Here is a 20516-nt window from a genome sequence, read left to right as displayed (position 1 = left end):
ACTTAGAGACACTGTATATCAGTTTTGCCAATAAGACTGTGGACTTCGTGATTGTTGTTGAACTTCTGGGTCAAACTCAAATGAGGTGAATTTTGCCTTTAAAGGGTTTATTTGCTAAGAACCAACTTAATAGTCATGAGAGAATCAAATAATAGATGGCACTACAAGTAGTTCATATATTTAACCATTTAGTTTGGGGCTCCATATTACCTGATTGAGCCTTAAATCAATGTGGTTTTACTCAATGGTTTGTCCTTTGAATGGTTGCTAATACTGTAGATAACCTTATTGAGGACTGTACAAATAATGAAGGTGTGGTATCAAACTTCAGGTCTAAACTGTTTGAAGCATTATAAACATTCATTTCACAACTAGATTGTATAAGGATATTAGCTGTGATGAGACTCACTGCGTTATTTTTTTCAGTAGTGAAATTTATTAAATCCCCATTCCATCAACAGGCACATGTTGAAAGAGCATTGTCGTTGGTGTTAATGGGGGAATGTGTTCCTTCACTGTATTTGGGCCTTTTGTATTGTACTCTTGATATTAAATTAAATGTGCCTTGAAAAAAAAAATAAGTGGTGCTGGGAAAACTGGACAGGTATATGTAAAAGTATGAGATTAGATCACTCCCTAACACCATACACAAAAATAAGCTCAAAATGGATTAAAGACCTAAATGTAAGGCCAGAAACTATCAAACTCTTAGAGGAAAACATAGGCAGAACACTCTATGACATAAATCACATCAAGATCCTTTCTGACCCACCGCCTAGAGAAATGGAAATAAAAACAAAAATAAATAAATGGGACCTAATGAAACTTCAAAGCTTTTGCACAGCAAAGGAAACCATAAACAAGACCAAAAGACAACCCTCAGAATGGGAGAAAATATTTGCAAATGAAGCAACTGACAAAGGATTAATCTCCAAAATTTATAAGCAGCTCATGCAGCTCAATAGAAAAAAACAAACAACCCAATCCAAAAATGGGCAGAAGACCTAAATAGACATTTCTCCAAAGAAGATATACAGACTGCCAACAAACACATGAAAGAATGCTCAACATCATTAATCATTAGAGAAATGCAAATCAAAACTACAATGAGATATCATCTCACACCAGTCAGAATGGCCATCATCAAAAAATCTAGAAACAATAAATGCTGGAGAGGGTGTGGAGAAAAGGGAACACTCTTGCACTGCTGGTGGGAATGTGAATTGGTACAGCCACTATGGAGAACAGTATGGAGGTTCCTTTAAAAACTACAAATAGAACTACCATATGACCCAGCAATCCCACTACTGGGCATATATCCTGAGAAAACCATAATTCAAAAAGAGTCATGTACCAAAATGTTCATTGCAGCTCTATTTACAATAGCCCAGAGATGGAAACAACCTAAGTGTCCATCATCGGATGAATGGATAAAGAAGATGTGGCACATATATACAATGGAATATTACTCAGCCATAAAAAGAAACAAAATTGAGCTATTTGTAATGAGGTGCATAGACCTGTCATACAGAGTGAAGTAAGTCAGAAAGAGAAAGACAAACACTGTATGCTAACACATATATATGGAATTTAGAGGGAAAAAATGTCATGAAGAACCTAGGGGTAAAACAGGAATAAAGACACAGACCTACTTGAGAATGGACTTGAGGATATGGGGAGGGAGAAGGGTAAGCTGTGACAAAGCGAGAGAGAGGCATGGACATATATACACTACCAAACGTAAGGTAGATAGCTAGTGGGAAGCAGCCGCATAGCACAGGGAGATCAGCTCAGTGCTTTGTGACCACCTAGAAGGGTGGGATAGGGAGGGTGGGAGGGAGGGAGACGCAAGAGGGAAGAGATATGGGAACATATGTATATGTATAACTGATTCACTTTGTTATAAAGCAGAAACTAACACACCATTGTAAAGCAATTATACTCCAATAAAGATTTTAAAAAAAGAATCAATGACAAATATATGTCATATAGAAATCAACATCTGTATTATAGAGACTTCATTAAAATCTATTTTCTCTCAAAAATAAATAAATAAATAAATAAATATTGAAATTTTTGACTGTGTTAAAATTATGACATTTAACACCTCACCAGAGAAGATATACAGATGAAAAAGAAGCCTATGATAAGATGGTCAACAAAATTTACTAGAAAATTGCAAATCAAAATAAGCAGGGATTTCCCTGGTGGTCCAGTGGTTAAGACTCTGCACTTCCACTGCAGGGGACACGGGTTCGATCCCTGGTCAGGAAACTAAGATCCCATATGCCCCACAGCGCAGCCAAATAAATAAATAAATAAATTTTTTAAAAAGGAGATTCCACTACACACCTATAAGAACAGCTAGAATCCAAAAGCCTGACAATGCACAATGCTGGCAAGGATGTGGAGCAAAAGGATTCTGCTTCATTGCTGGTGGGAAAGCAAATGACAAAGCCACTTTGGAAGATAGTTAGGCAGCTTCCTAACAGCTAAATGTAGTCTTGCCATATGATCTAGCAGTCACACTCCTAGGTATTTGCCCAACTGATCTGAAAATTTATGCCCACAAAAAAAAACTGCATGCTAGTGTTTACAGCAGCTTTATCCATAACCACCCAAAACTGGGAGCAACCAAGATGTCCTTCAATAGGTGAGCAAATAAATAAACTGTGGTCCACTTAGTGCTAATTCCATACAGTGGAATGTCATTTAGCACTAAAAAGAAATGAGCTATCAAGCCACGAAAAGACATGGCTGAATCTTAAAGGCACATTGCTAACTGAAGAACACCAGTCTGAAGAGGCTACACACCGTGTGATTCCAATTTTATAACATTCTGGAAAAGGCAAAGCGGTGGAGACTGTAAAGGTCAGTAACTGCCAAAGGGTCAGGGGGAGGAGAGAGGGTTTAACAGGTGAAGTTCAGAGGATTTTCAAGGCAGCGAAACTATTCTGTGATAGTGTAATGGTGGATACATGATATTGATACTTGTTAAAACCCATAGAATTCTACCGTACAAAAAGTGAACTTCAATGTATATAAACTTAAAAAAAATCATTTAGGAGGCTCGGGGACTCTAGATGGAATGCAGAAGGTGGCAAACAATTGAACTGTATAAGGAATGCAAGAAAAACCTCACTGCAGGGCGTGGGGTGTAAAGGTGCTAATCTAAGTAACCTTGGGAATGAGTGGAGTCTGTAAGACCAATGGCAGGAGAAACTACCCAGCGCTGTGCTCTAGTTGACAAAGCTTTTTCCTAGCTGAGTACAGGTTAACAATTCTACCGCCACTTTGCATGTACACTGCAACTGGACAATTAAGTTAATGCATGGTGGGCAGTGGGAGGCAGGGGTTTCATGTCGGCTTGGACTTTCGCAGATAAGCGCAGCAAGGCGGACGGAAAGGTCCACGTGGTGACGGATCAGAGGCGGAGACGTCAGTAAGGTCTCGTGTTTGGCTTAGCACAGACACAGGTGTTACATACAGAAATCCGTGTGGAAGTGTGTGCACACAGGTTACTGTACACACAGGCCTCCTTGCTCTGTCAGGCAAGGGGGCCTAGAGATAACAGTACCCTGGTAGCGACAAACACTGCTGGCGCCCAGAGGTTGCTTTCTTTTTTTTTTTTGGCCATGCCTCGTGGCACGAGAGATCTTAATTCCCTGACCAGGGATCGAACCTGTGCCCCCTGCAGTGGAAGCTCAGAGTCCTAACCACCGGACCACCAGGGAAGTCCCCAGAGGTTGGTTTCTAATATCATCGTCTAATAAAAGGCACCAGGGCTCCTTGGGGAAATGGCTGATTCCAGGTATGGCAGGAAATGTGCAGGATGAGCCTGGGGCATCTCAGCACCAGAAAGTAAGTACTCAAAAGAAAAGCCAAAATGATGGGGCCTGTCCAAGGGGCCCAGGAATCATCTGAGAGCTCCCAGTGACAGAAGCTGGGATGGTTCGAGCAACAAAATAATTAGAATAGCATCAGGTTATAACCCAAAGTATGAAATAAAATCCATGAGTCTGTACTGATATAAAGGACTGATTGGATAAATAAAGAAATGAGGAGAAAAGACAAATCTTCCATGCAAAAGAACTGCAAGTGATTTAGGTCTATATTCCTTTCTCAAGGGAGAGCGTGACCACCACCACCCCCCACTCCTTAAGTGTGGGCTGATGTAATCACCTCCTTCCAGAGAGAACAGTGTGGAAGGCTGGTGGGTAACCTGACAGGAAAGATGACACACGGCCTCAGCCAGGTGATCAAGGTCAACACTTGATTCTTGTTGACAGTATGGACCTCTGATATGACATGACGAGAAGGGCACTTTATCTCTGTGGTCTTCCCCCCAAAGGCCCATAATTCCAGTCTAATCATGAGAAAAACATGAGACAAACCCTAATTTGGGGACATCCTATAAAAGAGATTACCCAAACTCCTCAAAACTGTCTAAAAAAAAAGAAAAGTATGAGAAACTTACAGCCAAGAGGAACCTAATGAAGCATGACAACTAAATGTAACGTGGTGTTCTGGATGGGATCCTGGGACAGGAAAAGAACATTGGGTAAAAACTAAGGAAATCCAACTAAAGTATGGACTTTAGTTGATAATAATGTATCAATATTGGTTCATGAATTGTAACAAACGTACTCCACACTAATGTAAGATATTATCATTAGGGGAAATTGGGTATGGGGTGTATGGGAACTGTCCGTACTAAATTTGCAACTTTTCTGTAAATCTAAAACTGTTCTAAAATAACTGAAAAATTAAGAACTTCTGTTCATCAAAAGACATCTTAAAGGCACTGAGAAAAGCTATAAACTGGGGAAAGATATTTGCAAAACATGGTAAAAATTAAAAAACACTAATGAAGTGAATCAAAGATGAACCAAAAAATGAAGAGATAGACCATGTTCATGTATTGGAAGATTCAATATTGTAAAGATGTTAATTCTCCCCAAACTGATCTAGATTCAATGCAATTCCAATAAAAAATTACAACAGAATTTTTTTCATAGGAATCAAGTAGCTGAATCTAAAATTTATGGAAAAGCTAAGGAACTAAAAGATCCAAAGCTACTTTGAAGAACAAGAACAGTCAGAGCACTCACACCAGCCGGTTTCAAGCCTAGAAAGCTGTCCTAATCAAGGCAGTGTGGTATCAGAGAGAGGACAAACTTAGAGACAAATGGAACAGAACAGAATCCAGAAATAGACCCATGAACACAGATCACTTACCAATACAGGTCCATATTCTAGAGCATTAAATAAATCTCAAACTCTAAAAGATTCAAAATCATGCAAAGTATGCTCTCTGATTACAATGAAATTAAAATATCTGGAGAAATATCTCCAGAAAATCTCCAAATACTTGGAAATTAAATAACACTCTTCCAGACAACCATGGTCTATCTATATAATGGAACGGGCACAGACACCCTGGACATGCCTCAAAAACATGCTGACAGAAGCCAGAGACAAAAGAGGGGATATTGGGTGGTTCCGTTTCTCTTACATTCGAGAAAGAAACAGAATTAATCTATGAAGAAAAGAATCAGAACAGTGGTTGCCTCGAAGTGGGGGATTAAGGGTTGACTGGGAAGGAGCATGCTTCTGGGGTGAAGGAAGTTTGTATCTTGATGAGGTGCAGGTTCCATGCATGTGTGCATTCGTCAAAACTCATCAAACTTAACACTTAAGGTCTGTGCACTTCGCTGTGTAAATTACACCTCAGTAAAGGAATTTAGAAAAGGATATAAAGAGAACTCCTGCAAATCAATAAGTAAAAGGTGGCACCATGGAGAGAAATGGGCAAAAGACACACACACACACACACACACACACACACACACACACAGAGGCATCTCACAGAAGCAGAAACACTCACTGACACTAACCATATCAAGAGAAGCAGGGAAAGACAATTCACAGTGAGATGCTATTTTTACCCTCTAAATTGGCAAATATTAGGAAATCCGCCACACCCTCTGTTGGAGAGGATGTAGTTCAGTGGTCGGGGTGTGATCACTTCAGCCACTCTGAGGAAAGAACTTGGCATTTTCTTGCAGTTGCATGTGAAGTGCAGCCCAGCACTCCCATTCGTAGGGGTAGCTGCAAGAGAAACACTGGCACCCAGCACTCAGGAGCTGTGCACAAAGAGCAAATTCACGAATCATGAGGCAGACACAACAGAATGTTACTGCACAGGTGTCAGAATGAATGCAGTACAGCTACCAAAAAGAGTAAGAATCTTAGCAACAGAAAAAGCAAGACCCAGAAGACAGCACGTAGCATGATACCCTTTGTTATGACGTTTGAATACGAGCAAAACTAAGCAATGTGTTATCTATAATTAAAATGCTTTAGGCAGCAGGGGAACCCCCGTGAGTGGTCCCTCTGAGAGGGAAGCAGGGGTGGCAGAGGGGAGGAACTAAGGTCACTTATTAGCCACTGCGTAGGTCTTGAGTGGAGAGCAGGTTTACAAGAGTCCTTTACCTTATTTTATACAAACGAATAAATAAATGCTCTGCATGGAGAGGAAATAAAACGAACGCTATCAGGTAGCAGCCCCTCCCTTTTGGACCTCAGGGAAGGGCCTTGAGACTGGAAGCCAGTCTCAGGCGTCACCAGGGCCAGGGCACCTGGAGGGCAGGTAACAGGCCGGGCTCTATTTGTCCCATGGGGAAGGCGGGAAGCCCCCCACCCCTTACATCATATTCCCCCCTCACAGTCCCTCCATGGACCCTGCAAATTGCTCTGAGTCCCGCTGTGTCCTCCAGAAGACAGGGCTGGGGGGCAAAGCCTCTAATGAACCCCATAAAAGCCACCTGGGCCCTGAGGCAGCAGGACCCAGTGAGATGCGGCACTTCCCCTAGACCCTCCCTGGAGACCTTCTGTGAGGGGAGGGGTAGAGTGGGTTGGCAGTGACCTTGGTCTTGAGGCAAAGGGCCTGGGGGTGCTACAAGGGCAGCACCTTCCGGGTGCCCCCAACACCTGCCACCAAGTTGCATGGCATAGACAGCAGGGCACGGGCTTCTGGAGCCCCCAGCCCAAATGCCCCGTGTCCAAGCTGGCCCACCAACCCCGGTTCTGCAGCCCCTTCTCAGCCTCTTCTGCCACATCACTGACGGGTCTCACATCGCCAGGGACTGGGGCACAGTCCTCAGTCCTGCACCCCCCACCAGCTCTGAGCCCTCCTGCAGCCCCTCCCCACGGGGCTGGGCACAGGGAGCTATCAGTGGGGGTCTCCGAGCCCCTTCGAGGTGAGCCAGGAGCAGCCACCAGCTCAGCCCTGGCACAGGGAAGGTAAATGTAGGAGGAGCCGGCTGAGGGTCGCCCAAGAAGTACACTTGCCGGCGGGAATCACCCTCCACCTCCAGCGCGCCCCGGTCCTGCTGGACAGACCCCGACCTCGCAGAGTAGGGGAGGGGCTGAAGAGGAGCTGAGGCCCCAGGAGCCCCTCACTCACCAGTGGGGAGCACTGCCCGGCTCCGCCCCTGCCCGCCACACCTCCCTGCCGCTCGCCCATCCATCAGACACCCAACTCCTGGGCGTCCTGGCACGAAAGTCCCAAACTGCGTGGCCCTTGAAAGGCTCTGAGTGGACCGATTCCACCATCCCTCAAAGGCCACTTTGATGCTCAGATCACACAGGATAAAGACCTCAGGCCGGTTCAAGGAGAGCCATGTGGGGACACGAAAAGTGCGGATGAACCCTCCCACCCCCTCCCCCGCCACACCTCCAGCCCTGCAAATCCCTGGCCCAGGTTTTCCTCACCCCTGGAGAGCCAGCTGGCCATCTGATGGAAGTGGTGTCCTTCCTGAGGCATGAGGGACCCTGGCCAGAGAGCAGCATGGAGCAGCAGTCCCTGGGGGCCCACGTGGAGGAGGCCAGGGAAGTGCCCAGACACACAGCCTAAGATGGCACACCAGGCAGGCAGAATGGGTCTTCTCTCCTGCTATGTGCACACATACACCTGTGTGCGAGTGTGTGTGCATGTACCTGGGGGTGTGTGCAGGAGTGCACCTGTGTGTGTGTGTGCACGCGTGCACAAGCACAGGCACTCCCACGCCTGTCCATGTACCTGGTGCTGGGATAGGGAACAGTACGCACCTGAGAGCATCCACATGAGTGTGGAGGTAAGAGGTGTATCTGCGCGCACTGGTGTGCAGGCACCGAGGCCCCCTTGCCAGGTGTTAGCTCGGGGTGAGGTGCGTGCTGGGCTGAGAGGGGGTCAGTGCTGCAGCAGCTTTGACAAGGGTTACAGTGCCCACATGCAGCTCTCACGACCCGGCCCCCTGCCCAGCACACATCACACCTGCTTCTCTCTGCTGTCCAGGGTACTCAGAAGTGACCCCCCCCCCGCCAGGGAGGGCTATGAGAAACTCCACCAACTCCACTGAGACCTTGGTGACAGATGTCATCCTGCTGGGCTTCCCTGAGCTGTGCCACCTTCAGGGGTCGCTGCTCGGGTCATTCTTCACGATCTACATGGTGACTGTCCTGGAGAACCTGGCCATCATGGTGACCATCAGAGCCAGCCGTCCACTGCACACACCCACGTACTACTTCCTGGCCAACCTGTCGGTGCTGGAGACCCTCTACACTTCGGTCACCATCCCCAAGCTGCGGGCTGGCCGCCTGGTCTCGGCGAGGACCATCTCCTTCTCAGGCTGCCTCACGCAGCTGTTCCTCTTCCTCTCCCTTGGCTCGCCTGAGTGCTTCCTCCTGGCCACCATGGCCTGTGACCAGTTCCTGGCCATCTGTCACCTGCTGCACTAGCCGGCCATCATGGACTGGAGGCTCTGCTCAGTCTAGCCCTCAGAGCCTGGCTGGGTGGCTTCCTGGTCTCCTTTGTGTCCATGGCTCTCACCTCCTGCCTCAGGCTCTGCAGCCCCAACATCTTCAACCACTTCTTCTGTGACATCTCACCCCTGCTGCAGCTCTGCTGCTCCGGCACCATCACCATCGAAGTGCTGGACTTCGTGGCAGCCCTGGCTGTGCTCGCGACCTTCCTGCCAGTGACCGTGGTCTCCTATGCTCACATCGTGGCCACCGTGCTGAGCATTCCAGGAGGGTCCGGCTGCCAGAAGGCCTTCTCCACCTGTGCTTCCCACCTGGCGCTGGTGGCCATCTTCTACACCACCACCATCTTCATGTACGCCTGGCCACACGCCATCAGCTCCTTCGACTTCAACAAGCTGGTGTCCATGGTCTACTTTGTTGTGACCCCACAGCTCAACCCCAACATCTATTGCATGCAGAACCACGACATCAGTGAGGCCCTGGCCAAACTCCATCAGGCCCCTGGCCCCTCCTAGCACCAGCTGCAGGGGGAGGAACTTCAAATCCGTCCCCCATCATCTGCTCACAGCCACCAGCCCACACCAGGCAGGCGGTGGCTCTCTCCCACTAGTGCAGCCAGCAAGCTCCTCTCTTCCCCCCTCACCCTGAGACGGGAGCACAGTGGGAGCAGCCGAAACTCCAAAGGCTGCAGCTGCCTCTCACTGGGAGCTTCAGCACCCGATCAGGGGACAGCTCCTCAGCCCAGGACGAGCTCACTCCGAGCTCCCAGGAAGGTCCCCCTCCACCGTCACTCCCCCGACCACCTGTAACCTGGTCAATCTCTGGCTTTCCCCCACTCCTGGAAGCTTTCAAGACCTCTTTGTTGTGTTTGGTGTCCAGGGTATGCTTTTTTTTTTTTTTTTTTTTTTTTTTTGTAGTTATCATGCTTGGAGTTTGTCATGCTTCTAGAATTCGAGACTTGCTTTCTCTCATCAGTTTTGGAAAGTTATCAGCCATTATCTCCTTAAACACTGCATCTGCCTCATTCTTCCTTCCTCTCCTTTTGGTTTCAAAAGTGCATGTATGTTGGAATGCACAGCTTTGCATAACCACTATGGGCAGTCATTTAAAGGCGTCGTCACCTCCACAAAACTTGTAGTTAACCCGGTGAGGACCCACCCTTTGTGATGAACCCCCTGATGCAGGCTCCATTCCTCATCTCCCTGGGCTTGCTTCTCGCCGGCCCAGCAGCTCCTGCACGCATCCTCTCGAAGGCTCTCCAGGCTTGGTAGCGTTTCCTGGGATAACTGCGATGAAGGGAAGGACCCTGCGGTGATCAACAGCCTGACTGTGGAACCTGACCCCATTGTCATTCCCAGGAACATGACCATCAGTGCTGAGGTCAGGACCACTGTGGACCTCAAAGATCCTCTGAAGGTGGTATTAACTCTGGAGAATGAAGTGGCTGGCTTTTGGGTCAAAGTCCCATGTGTGGAGCAACTTGGTAGCTGCACCTACGAGAACTTCTGTAATGTGCTTGAAATGTTAATTCCCCTTGAGAATCCCTGCCAAGAACCCCTGCACACCTGTGGGCTTCCCTGTCACTGTCCCTTCAAAGAAGGCACCTACTCACTACCCAAGTCTGACTTCTTCCTGCCTGACGTGGAGTTGCCCAGCTGGCTCAGCAGTGGGAAGTACCAGTCGGAGATCATCCTAAGTAGCAACGGGAAGCGTCTGGGCTGTGCCAAAATCTCTGCCTCCCTAAAGGGTAAATAAGGCAGCACTTGCCACAGCAGGATGAAGGAGCTGTGAGAAAGGCATCCTCTTCTTCTGTCTTACGTTGGCCAAGGCCAGATTCTACTCTCTGTCCTTTCTCGAGCCCCTTTCTACAATGATGACACTCCCCCGCTGAAAGTCATTTTATGCCACCTACAAAATTTTTAGGCGTGGGCCAGCAGCTCTAACCTAAGTGAGGATGAGCTTGGTGGTTTTTGACAGCCCAGGACATCTACTGGGCTGGCCACTGCATTTTCCTCCTCACCCCCATGGCTTTCTCTCTAAGAACTCAACTCATTTTCTAAATAGTCAGGGAAGGGGGCTAACATGTTTTGTGACCCCCATTCAGACTGACCCAGTCTTGGTCTCCTGAAGTATCTTTATGATTTTTCTCATTGGTTTTGTGTGTGTGTCACTGACCTAAAAGCAGAGTGAGAGTACTAACAGTTTTCATTTTACTCCCACCCCCGCTTACAATGAAGGGTCTGAAGGAGTCCATCTCAGTCTATTCCTCCATTAACTTCTATGATTTAGTGTTCTTTTCTAGACTTGCCCAGCTAACAGTGGGGCACAGTGTATCCTGGAGAGGCAGGGCATGTGATGGGAGAGATATCTGAGAATGCTCTATGTGTTTAAGATAGTCTGCGAACTCAGGTGCCTGCAGGGCAAAGCACAAGACATCAGTAAATGATGAGGACCACGAGGAACATCATGTTGTTTCCGGGCACATCTTCCATTTTTTCCTTCGTATAATATAACTGATCCGAGGCAGCTGCTGCCCAGTCTCGAGCTGGGGGTATAATCAGGGATGAGGGGACTGGAGTGAGTTGGAAAGGGCACATCCGGTCCGTAGGGACAGCTGCTGTCTAGCCCTAGCCAGTAAGTACAACAGGAGAATGTGGGTCCAGCATTACCAAATATTCTCAATTTTTTTCCCCTCGAGAAGCCAGAAATCCAGACTCTTATATGAAGTCAATTTTTAAATATCGGCAACCAATTAATTTTTTAAAATACTGAGCAGGCAGAAGGGGCCAAACAGACTTGTCACTGGGGAAATCTGGCTGGCTCATGGGTGGCCAGTTGGTGGCCTGGGATATAAGAACACGCATGCCTTGTCCTTTTAACCTTGAGACAACTCCTCCAGCACTGTTTCTCTCTCCACTGGGCCAATCCATAGTGCCTGACCCAGTGCTTGGGGAGTAGAGGCGGCCTCAGAGCTGTGAGCTCGGGGGTCACGAGGCTGCCTGCCCTGGCCCTGGAGCACTGTCAGGGTGAGTGGGGCAGAGGCTGAAGGGCTGGGCCCGCCAGCAGCCACTCTGGAGCAGGGGTCCAGCACAGAGAGGTGGACTCATGTCAGGTGCCTGGGTTTGTTCACTGTCCTGTCCTCTCCTGACAAGTTAATCCCCGGGGACCAGCCCCGTGTTCTGGGCTCACATGAAGGCTGGAATGGTAATAAATTTTTTTAACTTGAAAAAAAAAAGTGCACGTATGTTGGACCTTTTGTAGGGTCCCCCGTGACCCCCTGCAGCCTGTCCTGCATGCTCTGTCTTTTTTCCCTCCAGGTTACTAATGCGTTCTATCTATCTAATCGGTTTTCTAATGTGTTTTTTCAGCTCTAGAATTTCCATCTGGCTCCTCTCACAGTTTTCCCATTCTCTATCAAATTCTCAACCTTGTTTGATTCCTGTGCACATGTTCAAGCTCCTACCTGGTCTGTCAGCGATGCCCTTCTTCTCTCGTATTGGTCTCTCTCTCTGTTCTGCCAAGACTGGATTGTTTTATCACCATGGCCTCTGCAACATCTTAATATCTGGCACAGTGAATCCCTCTTCTTTGATCTGCTTTTTCAAAATTAGTTATATTTGACCTTTATTTTTCTGTATGGACTTTAGAAACCCTTGGGTTCTGTATTAGTTTGCTTGGGCTGCGGTAACTAAGTACCACAGACTGGACGGCTTACATACCAGAAATTCATTTTCTCACAATTCTGGAGGCTGGAAGTCTGAGATAAGGTGTTACCAGGGTTGGTTTCATGAAGGCCACTGTCCTTGGCTTGCAATCAGCCATCTGCCCCCTGCATCCTCATCTGGCCATCCCTGGGTGCATGTCTGTGACCTGATCTCTTCTTATAAGGGCACCAGTCATATTGGGTCAGGACCACCCTGATAACCTCATTTTACCTTAATCACCTCTGCAAAGACCCATCTCCAAATACAGTCATATCCTCAGGTGCTGGGGACAGGAATGCATGGTGGGGACACAATTCAGTCAATAACAGGTTCCTTTAAAAACTCTGTGGAGATTCTTATTGGAATTTCACCAAGTTTATGGGTTAACTGTGGAGCAGGGTCACTCAAGGTATCAACTTGTGCTGTCCTTGTTTCTCCCCCGTTTATGCAGGTCTTCTTTTATGTTCCTTAATGACTTTTTTCTCTTTTTTTGCCACAGAGATCCTTTGCATTGTGGGAGGTTATTTATGGAGTTGGTTGTTACTGTGCATGGCATTTTATTTTATATTTTCAGCGTTTTTTTCTTTCTTTCTTTCTTTTTTTAGAGAACCACTGTTAATTTTTTCTTCTTCTTCACTTTTTTTTTTTTGGCTGAGCCGTGCGGCTTGTGGGATCTTAGTTCCCCGACCAGGGACGATGGGACCCAGTCCTTCCTTTGGCAGTGAAAGCATGCAGTCCTAACCACTGGACCACCAGGGAATTCCCTATTTTATATTTTCTAGCTATTTCTTGTTCTGGTAGAGAAATTCTATTTTATCAACCCTAAGACACACATATGGCTGCAGTCACAGAATATCCAGGTAGCAATCGCTTGAACCAACAGGGACAAGCAGTCAGGCCATGGGCAGTACAGGGCCAACAGAGCAGCATCGCTGAGTGTCAGGGACCCAGGACGCTCCTTCCCACCTTCCCACACACTAGCCTTGGTGTCCAGCCTGCAGTCTTCAGATGGCAGCAGCAACTCCCAGCACCAGGTCCACAATCCAGGCTGGAGGAAGGGGAGGGGGAGAGTATGCCCTCTTTTGGGGGAGCAAACCCCCCCGGGCACCCTCAGAGCACACCGTGTTGCAGGCTTCGTCGGCTCTGCCTAGTCGTTGGCTCCCCAGCTGCGGGGGGTGGTAAGCAGTCGAACTGCAGAGCCTGTGGCTTCTCCAGTGCATGGCTGTCTCCTGGTCTCAGGCCGGACTTTACTCTGATCAACAGAAGTGGTGAGAGTAGGAAGCTTTTCTTGTTCATATTTTTTAAGGGAACACATTTAAAGGCTCTCCATTAAGTATGATGTCTGCTGAGGGTTTTTTTGAAATATAGCCTTAATCGAGTTAAAAAATTCATTTCAACGACTAGTTTTCTTGGCATTTTTCCCCACCAATGAGTGTTGATGGAAATCAAACGCTTGACAATGGCAATCATATTACAATATGTAAATGTACCAAATCAACATGTTGGACACCTTAAATTTACAACATGTTACATGTCATATATATTTCAATTAAAAAAAACTAAAAAAAAAAATTTAAAAATTCAGAAATGGCTCTCTTTTGCTCAGGCCCATGGCATGTCTTCATCCTGCCAGGAAGCTCCATAGCCACTGACAAGACCAGAAGTGGCCTGATAAACAGTACAAGAAAGCACAGCCCAGAAGGCCAGCCCTTATGGAGGTGCTTCTCATGCAAAGGGAACTGTGCTCGAAAAAGTAGGGGTTGAAGCCAAACAGCCAAATTGTGCCATAGGGAAGTGTGTCAGGGTTCAGTTAGTGAAGAATGGCCAAATAATCACAGCCTTTGCACCCTGTGATGGTTGTTTGAACTTTATTGAGGAAAATGATGAAGTTCTGGTTGCTGGATTTGGTCCCAAAGGTCATGCTGTTGGTGACATTCCTGGAGTCGTCTTGTAGGTCGTCAAAGTAGCCAATGTCTCTCTTTTGGCCTTAACGCAAAGGTTAGAAGAAAGGACCAAGATCCTAAGTTTTGATGGTGATGGCACGATAGTAATACATTTTCACATGCAAAAAACGCCCCAAAAAACAAAACAAAAAAAAATTAAGAAATGAAATGCTTTGTCTTCTCCTGAGAAAATCGTGAGCGTTCTTCTCCCTTGGTGCAGCAGTGAGTAAAGTACGTCCACATACTTGACAATGTTGAAACCACCTGGACCTGAGTGGTGCTGACCTGCTTTTGATGTACTCTTGGGCTCAGTGGCTAATATTTTATTTAGATTTTTCATGTTGATATTTAAACATAATATATTCTAAATTTTTTTCTGTGCTTCCCTTATATATTTTAAGAGAAAAGGTTTAGGGTCTCAAAAAGGGTTAATTAAGCCTCAGCCCGTGGTTCTTCCTACGTGGTGCCCTTGGTCCTTCTCTCTCCTCCAAACAACTATCTGTCAGACTCGGAGCCCAAAACTGTGCCCTTTCTCTCATATTTGCCATCTGTTTGCCATCCAGAGAAATTTCCTTAACTTTATAATTCAATTCTCCTGGTTGTTTTTCAGAGGTTCTTTCTTAGCCTCGACCTTTGTCACAGCATCCTGTTCTTATATAAATAGTATCCCCCCCCAGCTTTTCTGACCCTATGAATTGGAGTATTTTTTGTTTGTTTCTTAGGTTTTCTTCTAATTCCTCAAACTTCTTGAGCCTTTCCCCACCCCCCCCCCATTTCTTTACCTTGGTCTTTCTCTGTTGTGTTGCAGACTTTCTGTCTTCGAATGCCTGATAAACGCTGTTTGCTGTTCATACTTTAAAGCGAAGCAGTGGGAAGGCTGCCGGGAAGCTCCCTGTGCTCGGCAGAACCCTTGAGAATGAGGGGCCAGGGACAGGCCATCGGGTGCAGGTGACGGACAGCACTCATCCAGAGAAGGTCCACGGCGTCAGCTGTGGCGCTGCCTGACCCGGGAGGTCGAGGGGGCACAGGGCCCACCTCACTTGCCCTCGGGCTCCATGCGAAGGCTCCACGAGGGTGACGGGTCCTCGCATGCAACGGCTCCAGGCGCAGCCTCCCGCAGAAGGAGAGCGGCCCTCTCAGCAGCTCAGACCACGGCCAGAGGCCCTACACTGGGAAGCAGGTCCACGTGGCCAGGAAGAGCCACAGGGCATGCCACATCCCCTCAGAAGACCAGGGGAGGGGGCAGTCACAGTCAGACCCCCATGGGCCGAACATAAGAGAGGGCTGACTCCCCAGGGCACACACATGGATTCTTTGACCGGAACAGGGAAAGGACGCTGAGAGGCCAAAGCGGCAGCTGTCCCCAGCAGGCCCCACGCCGCGCCGGGGCTTCCGGGCGCTTCCTGATGCCGTCAGAGAAACGCCCTTGTTTCCTTGGGGTGAGCAACACGCTGGGGGCCGTTCTGTGCGTGGGACCGGGGTGGGGCTCAACCAGAGAATGCAAACCTTGGACGAACCCCCATTTCTGTCCCCACCCCTCCCGCCATCCATCACCACAGCAGCCCAATCCCTGAGGCTGGGCGGGAGGCTCTCTCCTTGGCCGCTGCCCCTCTGGCCCAGGTGGCATTTGAAACCCACAGGCCCTGAGATTGCCCAGGAGAACGTGTGGAGCAGCGGTACCGAGCCTCCAGGGACCACGAGGGTCTGATGGAAGCTGAGAGATCGAATCACATAACAACCCTCTGAAGCTCACCTCCGACACCATCAAGAGAGCCTGGTGTCCCCGGGTGGAGTGGCTGGGGTGAAGGCCTAGAGTCAGTGGGTGGAGGGGAAGAGATTGCAGAGGACAAACCAACCTTGGAAAGCAGGACAGCACCATTTCAGACGTGGTCCCTGAGTCCAATCCGGCCGGGACTGGGGAGGCCCGTTGGCTTGAGCAGTCGGGTTACCGGTGGTGGGGCTACCTGAGGACACCCTAGAAGAGCCTGAACAGTGGGCACTGAAGGGCGGGAGGAGGGGGGCCCACGACGGGGTGCTGCTCTGGGACTCAGACACCATGGGGCCCTGGAGAGCCGTCCTCCCCTCTCTGTGCACCATGGTCAGGAGCTCAGGGTCCAACGTCGCATTCTGTGGTCCCTGTGTCTGGGACACACCCACCCCGGGAAGGATGGAAATGAGGAACGGGAGAGGGTGGGGTGAGAGAGGTTAGGGTTTGGGGCGGGTGGAGTGGGATGGAGTGTGGGAAGGTGGCGGTGTGCGCACCGGGTGCTGAAGACAGCGGGGCAGACGACCGGGTTGGGGGGGGGGGGGGGTACGGGGGCCGCTAGGACGGCGTGCTGGGCAGCGAGAGGGGCTGCGCCTCCGAGCGCCTGCCTTTATCTCCTCCCTTCCGTCTCCCGGGGGATGCGCCTCCGCGTCTGCCCACCCCCAAGCCTAGGGCGGAGGCCTCACGCAAAAGCCAGGATCCGCGGTCGGCGCTTGGGGCTCGGCGCCCCGTGCAGTCTCCGCCGCAGCGCCTTCCTTCCCGCTCGGCAGCGGTCCCTGGAGCGGCCGCCGCGGTTCCGAGCGAGGCCCGTGGCTGGTAAGGCCGGGCGGCGGAATGTGGGCACGCACCGGGAGGCTGGGGCTGACGCCCGCCGGGCTACAAATGAAGACGCAGCGAGGGGCCGACAGGGCCCGGGCAGAGGGTGGAGCCGCCGGCAGGTGGTCGCGTCCCTGTCCCCCGGCCCAGCAGCTGAGCCAGGCGGCAGGGGGAGGTGGGGAGCGCGAGGCAGAAGCGGGCGGGAGGCGACCCTAAGCTGGGTCCGGGCCTGCGGCGGTGGGGCGGGGTCCGCACAGTGTGACCAGCCCGCGAGGCCCGAACCGGCTCTGGCCCCGCGCAGCCCTGGAAGGGGCTGGGAGCGCCGGGCCGAGTCTCACCGTTGGTCCCTTCTCCAGACCCCGATCTGGTTCCTTGGGGGCCCTCGGTCCCTGAGACCCCAGGGTGGCCTCTGGTCCTGCCGAGCCCTGGAGGCCGGAGTCGGTCCTTCCAAAGCAGCCCAGAATACGGAGCCCCCTCCCCAGGCCTGAGCGCCCCCCGTGCCCCGGAGGTGCTCGCCACCGCCCATTCTTTGCCCCTACTCCACCACCCCCCCGCCAAGCACAGAATAACCCTCTCAGCCCCTGCCGGCCCTTCCCAGTTACTGAACAAGAGCCCACGCCCTCCCCAGGCCTGAGTCCCTAACGCTCAGGCATTAAAACCTCCTCCTCTCAGCCCACGCCAGCCTGGGCGGGTAGTGCTCCAAGGTGCGGGGGCCCCATGTACCACCAAATGCTGAACCCCTGTCCGCAGGCCCCGGGCGCCCTGGGCCTCGCAGAAGCTGAGGTCCCTTCCTCCGTCCTCCCGCAGGTTTTGCTCCACGAAGATGAACTGGACTGCCGCCGCGTGCTGGGCTCTGCTGCTAGCGGCCACCTTCCTCTGCGACAGCGGCGCGGCCAAGGGCGGCCGTGGCGGGGCTCGCGGCAGCGCCCGGGGCGGGCTGCGCGGGGGCGCGCGCGGGGCCTCGAGGGTGCGCGTGAGGCCTGCGCCCCGCTACGCCGGCTCCTCGCTGCGCGTGGCCGCGGGAGCGGCGGCGGGGGCAGCGGCGGGGGCAGCCGCGGGCCTGGCAGCGGGCTCAAGCTGGAGGAGGGCCGCGGGGCTCGGGGAGCATGGCCCGGAGGACGACGAGGACGGCGCACCCGGCGGCAACGGAACGAACCGAAGCGTCTACAGCTACCGGGCGTGGACTTCGGGCGTGGGGCCCACGGGCGACCCTCGCCTCTGCCTGCTGCTGGGCGGTGCCCTGGGCGCCCTGGGGCTGCTGCGGCCCTAGGCCGGGCTGGGCTCGGGGGCCAGATCTGCCCCCAGCCCGCGCCCGCCCCGCGGGCGGCCACCACAGAGGCTGCCCAGCACTGAGCGCCCCTTGCCTCCACTGCCCAAGGCCTCTAAGCCCAGAGGAGCTGCGTGGCCAACTCCCGACAGTCCAGCAGCCTCTCCTCCTGTGACCCAGAGGCACCTCCTGTTCCCCCTCCTGCCCGATCCCCTCCCCAGCCTCCGCACCTCCCACCCTACCAGGGGGCCAGTGGCCCATCAACTCCAGGGTGCCCTGCCTGCCACTTGGAGGTTAGGGTACTCCCCAGCCAGAAAGGCAGGTGTCCTGAGGTTCCTGCACCATCCTGGCCAGCTGCCCACCACTCTACAAGCTGTTCAGGTCACTCCAGCTCCCCTGACCCCACCTGGACACTTGAGAGGTGTGGACAGTGCTGACCACCAGGCAGAGAGGTGGGCCCTCAGGCTGGGCTGGTTCCGCCACAGCCCTGAGGACGTGGTGGCCTCCCCCCCAGAAACAGCCCCAGTGGACCAAAGGACTTGAGGATTTGGGGAAGAGGAGAGGTTTCCCTCGCAGGCTGTAGTGTGCTGCCTGCCTGTCCAGAAAGGAAAGGGGCCATATCTGTAGATTAGTGAGCCCAGAGGTGGCCCCGTGGTTCTCCAGATGGCTCCCAGGATACCCTCGCCCACAGGAACTGCCCACGCCTTGCCCCTGCCCTCGGGCCCAGGGCCCGTGTCCCCCTGTGGGCAGACGCTTTGCGACACCCACCGCCAGGGGCTCCCTTAAACCCTTAAAGCCACTTTGCTCTGACTTGAAACAAATCACATAACTCTTCTTGGACCTATTTTGGACGAAAAAAAAATCTGTTTAAACTTCAAGAGTTTTCCATTCGCTCTGAGCTCCAGGTCCACGTTCCGGGATAAGAGCCCCGCCTGTACTCCGGGATGGCAGCTGTGGCAGGCAGCCCCTCGGAAGCTGAGGGTGAGGTGGACCGGAGGGGCCGGCGCTCCAGTCAGACCCATGGCCACAAGGCAGGGCCCGGCGCCCAGCAAGTACCACCAGATGTGAGGGCACCTGTCCAGCAGAAGAAAGCCCAGGAGAAGCTGAGCTTCCTCCACACCCCAAGGGCTGTCAGAACGAGGCCAGAGCAGCCTCTGAAGAAACCACAGGGCGCGTCCTGAGAAGGGTTTGCCGCTGGCACCCAACACCCGCGCGGAAGGCCAGCCTTTCACCTCTCAGGTGCCTTTCCCTCAAGCCACCAGCCTGTCCACTGGCCATGAGCTCAGCCTGGGGCCCCAGCTCTTTCACATGGCCTCTGGCTTGAATAGCCTCTTGTCCCTCAGAAGGACAGCTCCGGGGTCTGGCTTCCGGCTCAGGCTCTCCTGTGCTCAGCAGGAGCCTCCCCGGCAGGGCTGCCTCCAGAATCTGCCCTCGCCTGCCCCTGGGCTGCAGGGCTTTTGGACTCAGCTGATGGACGCCAGTGCCAAGACCAGCATCTCCCAGGAGTCGTGCCACCTCTGCTCTCCCACAGGTGGCACTCAGCTCTGGTTACAGTGAAGGTCTCCAGATTATCCGCGGGACCTGGACCAAGCACTTTCCTCCAAAGACCCAGGCGCTCCACTGCAGGACACAGCTCCCTGCAGCCTTCTGTCTCTACACTGCCAGCATTCTTGGGTGCGGCGCCCAGATGCCCTCTGTCCTCCCAAACCAAGCTCGATGCTCCCAAAGACCAACAGGTCATGGCCAAGCCCTGGCCGGGGCCTCAGAGGCAGCGTGACCGTTTGAAAATCTTGAACAGGGGGACCCATCAGGGCGGCCCCTTTGTTGACTCAGTTCTCCCTATGGGCCCGGGCAGGCTGTGCTCAGCCTCAGAGATCCACCCGGACCTGGACTGTGGCTGGCCCATACCTTCACTTGCCTCTGCAGCGTGAGCCGCCAGCACACTTGAGACGTGATGGAAACACCTCTCGTCAAGCTGTTCCACACACCAGCCCGGCTCCAGGGGCATCTGGCGTCTGGCACAGCTGCGACTCTCTGAATGCTTCCCACCCCTACGGGTCAGAGTTCCGGCAGGAGGCCGGTGGGTGTCGCAGGAGACTTGGCAGGTGTGCTGGGTGTGGGGCAGCCACACGGGGCGGCAGGACCTAGAGGGGCGCCTACAGGAAGGGGGTCACGCCACCACCGGACACAGAAGGGCCAGGGCTGCTGACCAGGTG

At 51.8% G+C, this 20516-nt stretch overlaps 3 protein-coding genes across 3 annotated transcripts; all 3 read left to right on the top strand.

The window, feature by feature from the left end:
* Nucleotides 1-3359: 3359 nt before the first annotated feature.
* On the top strand, nt 3360-9375 carry LOC307058676 (olfactory receptor 6B1-like; the record flags this gene model as incomplete). The annotated part of the gene is given in 4 exon segments (XM_079712263.1): nt 3360-3438; nt 8339-8778; nt 8782-8806; nt 8809-9375. Coding segments are annotated over 4 exon segments (1056 nt in total). The 3' UTR covers nt 9321-9375.
* Nucleotides 9376-9971: 596 nt separating this feature from the next.
* On the top strand, nt 9972-10560 carry LOC307061166 (ganglioside GM2 activator-like; the record flags this gene model as incomplete). The annotated part of the gene is given in 2 exon segments (XM_079716172.1): nt 9972-10037; nt 10039-10560. Coding segments are annotated over 2 exon segments (588 nt in total).
* A 7296-nt stretch (nt 10561-17856) lies between these two features.
* On the top strand, nt 17857-18303 carry SPRN (shadow of prion protein; the record flags this gene model as incomplete). The annotated part of the gene is made up of 1 exon (XM_079716293.1): nt 17857-18303. One exon carries the CDS (start codon nt 17857-17859, stop codon nt 18301-18303), a length of 447 nt encoding a protein of 148 aa, XP_079572419.1.
* Nucleotides 18304-20516: the final 2213 nt, after the last annotated feature.

The sequence above is a fragment of the Hyperoodon ampullatus genome (genome assembly GCF_949752795.1).
Source record: "Hyperoodon ampullatus genome assembly, chromosome: 1".
NCBI lineage: Eukaryota > Metazoa > Chordata > Mammalia > Artiodactyla > Ziphiidae > Hyperoodon > Hyperoodon ampullatus.
This window is presented reverse-complemented; position numbering and strand designations above follow the sequence as displayed.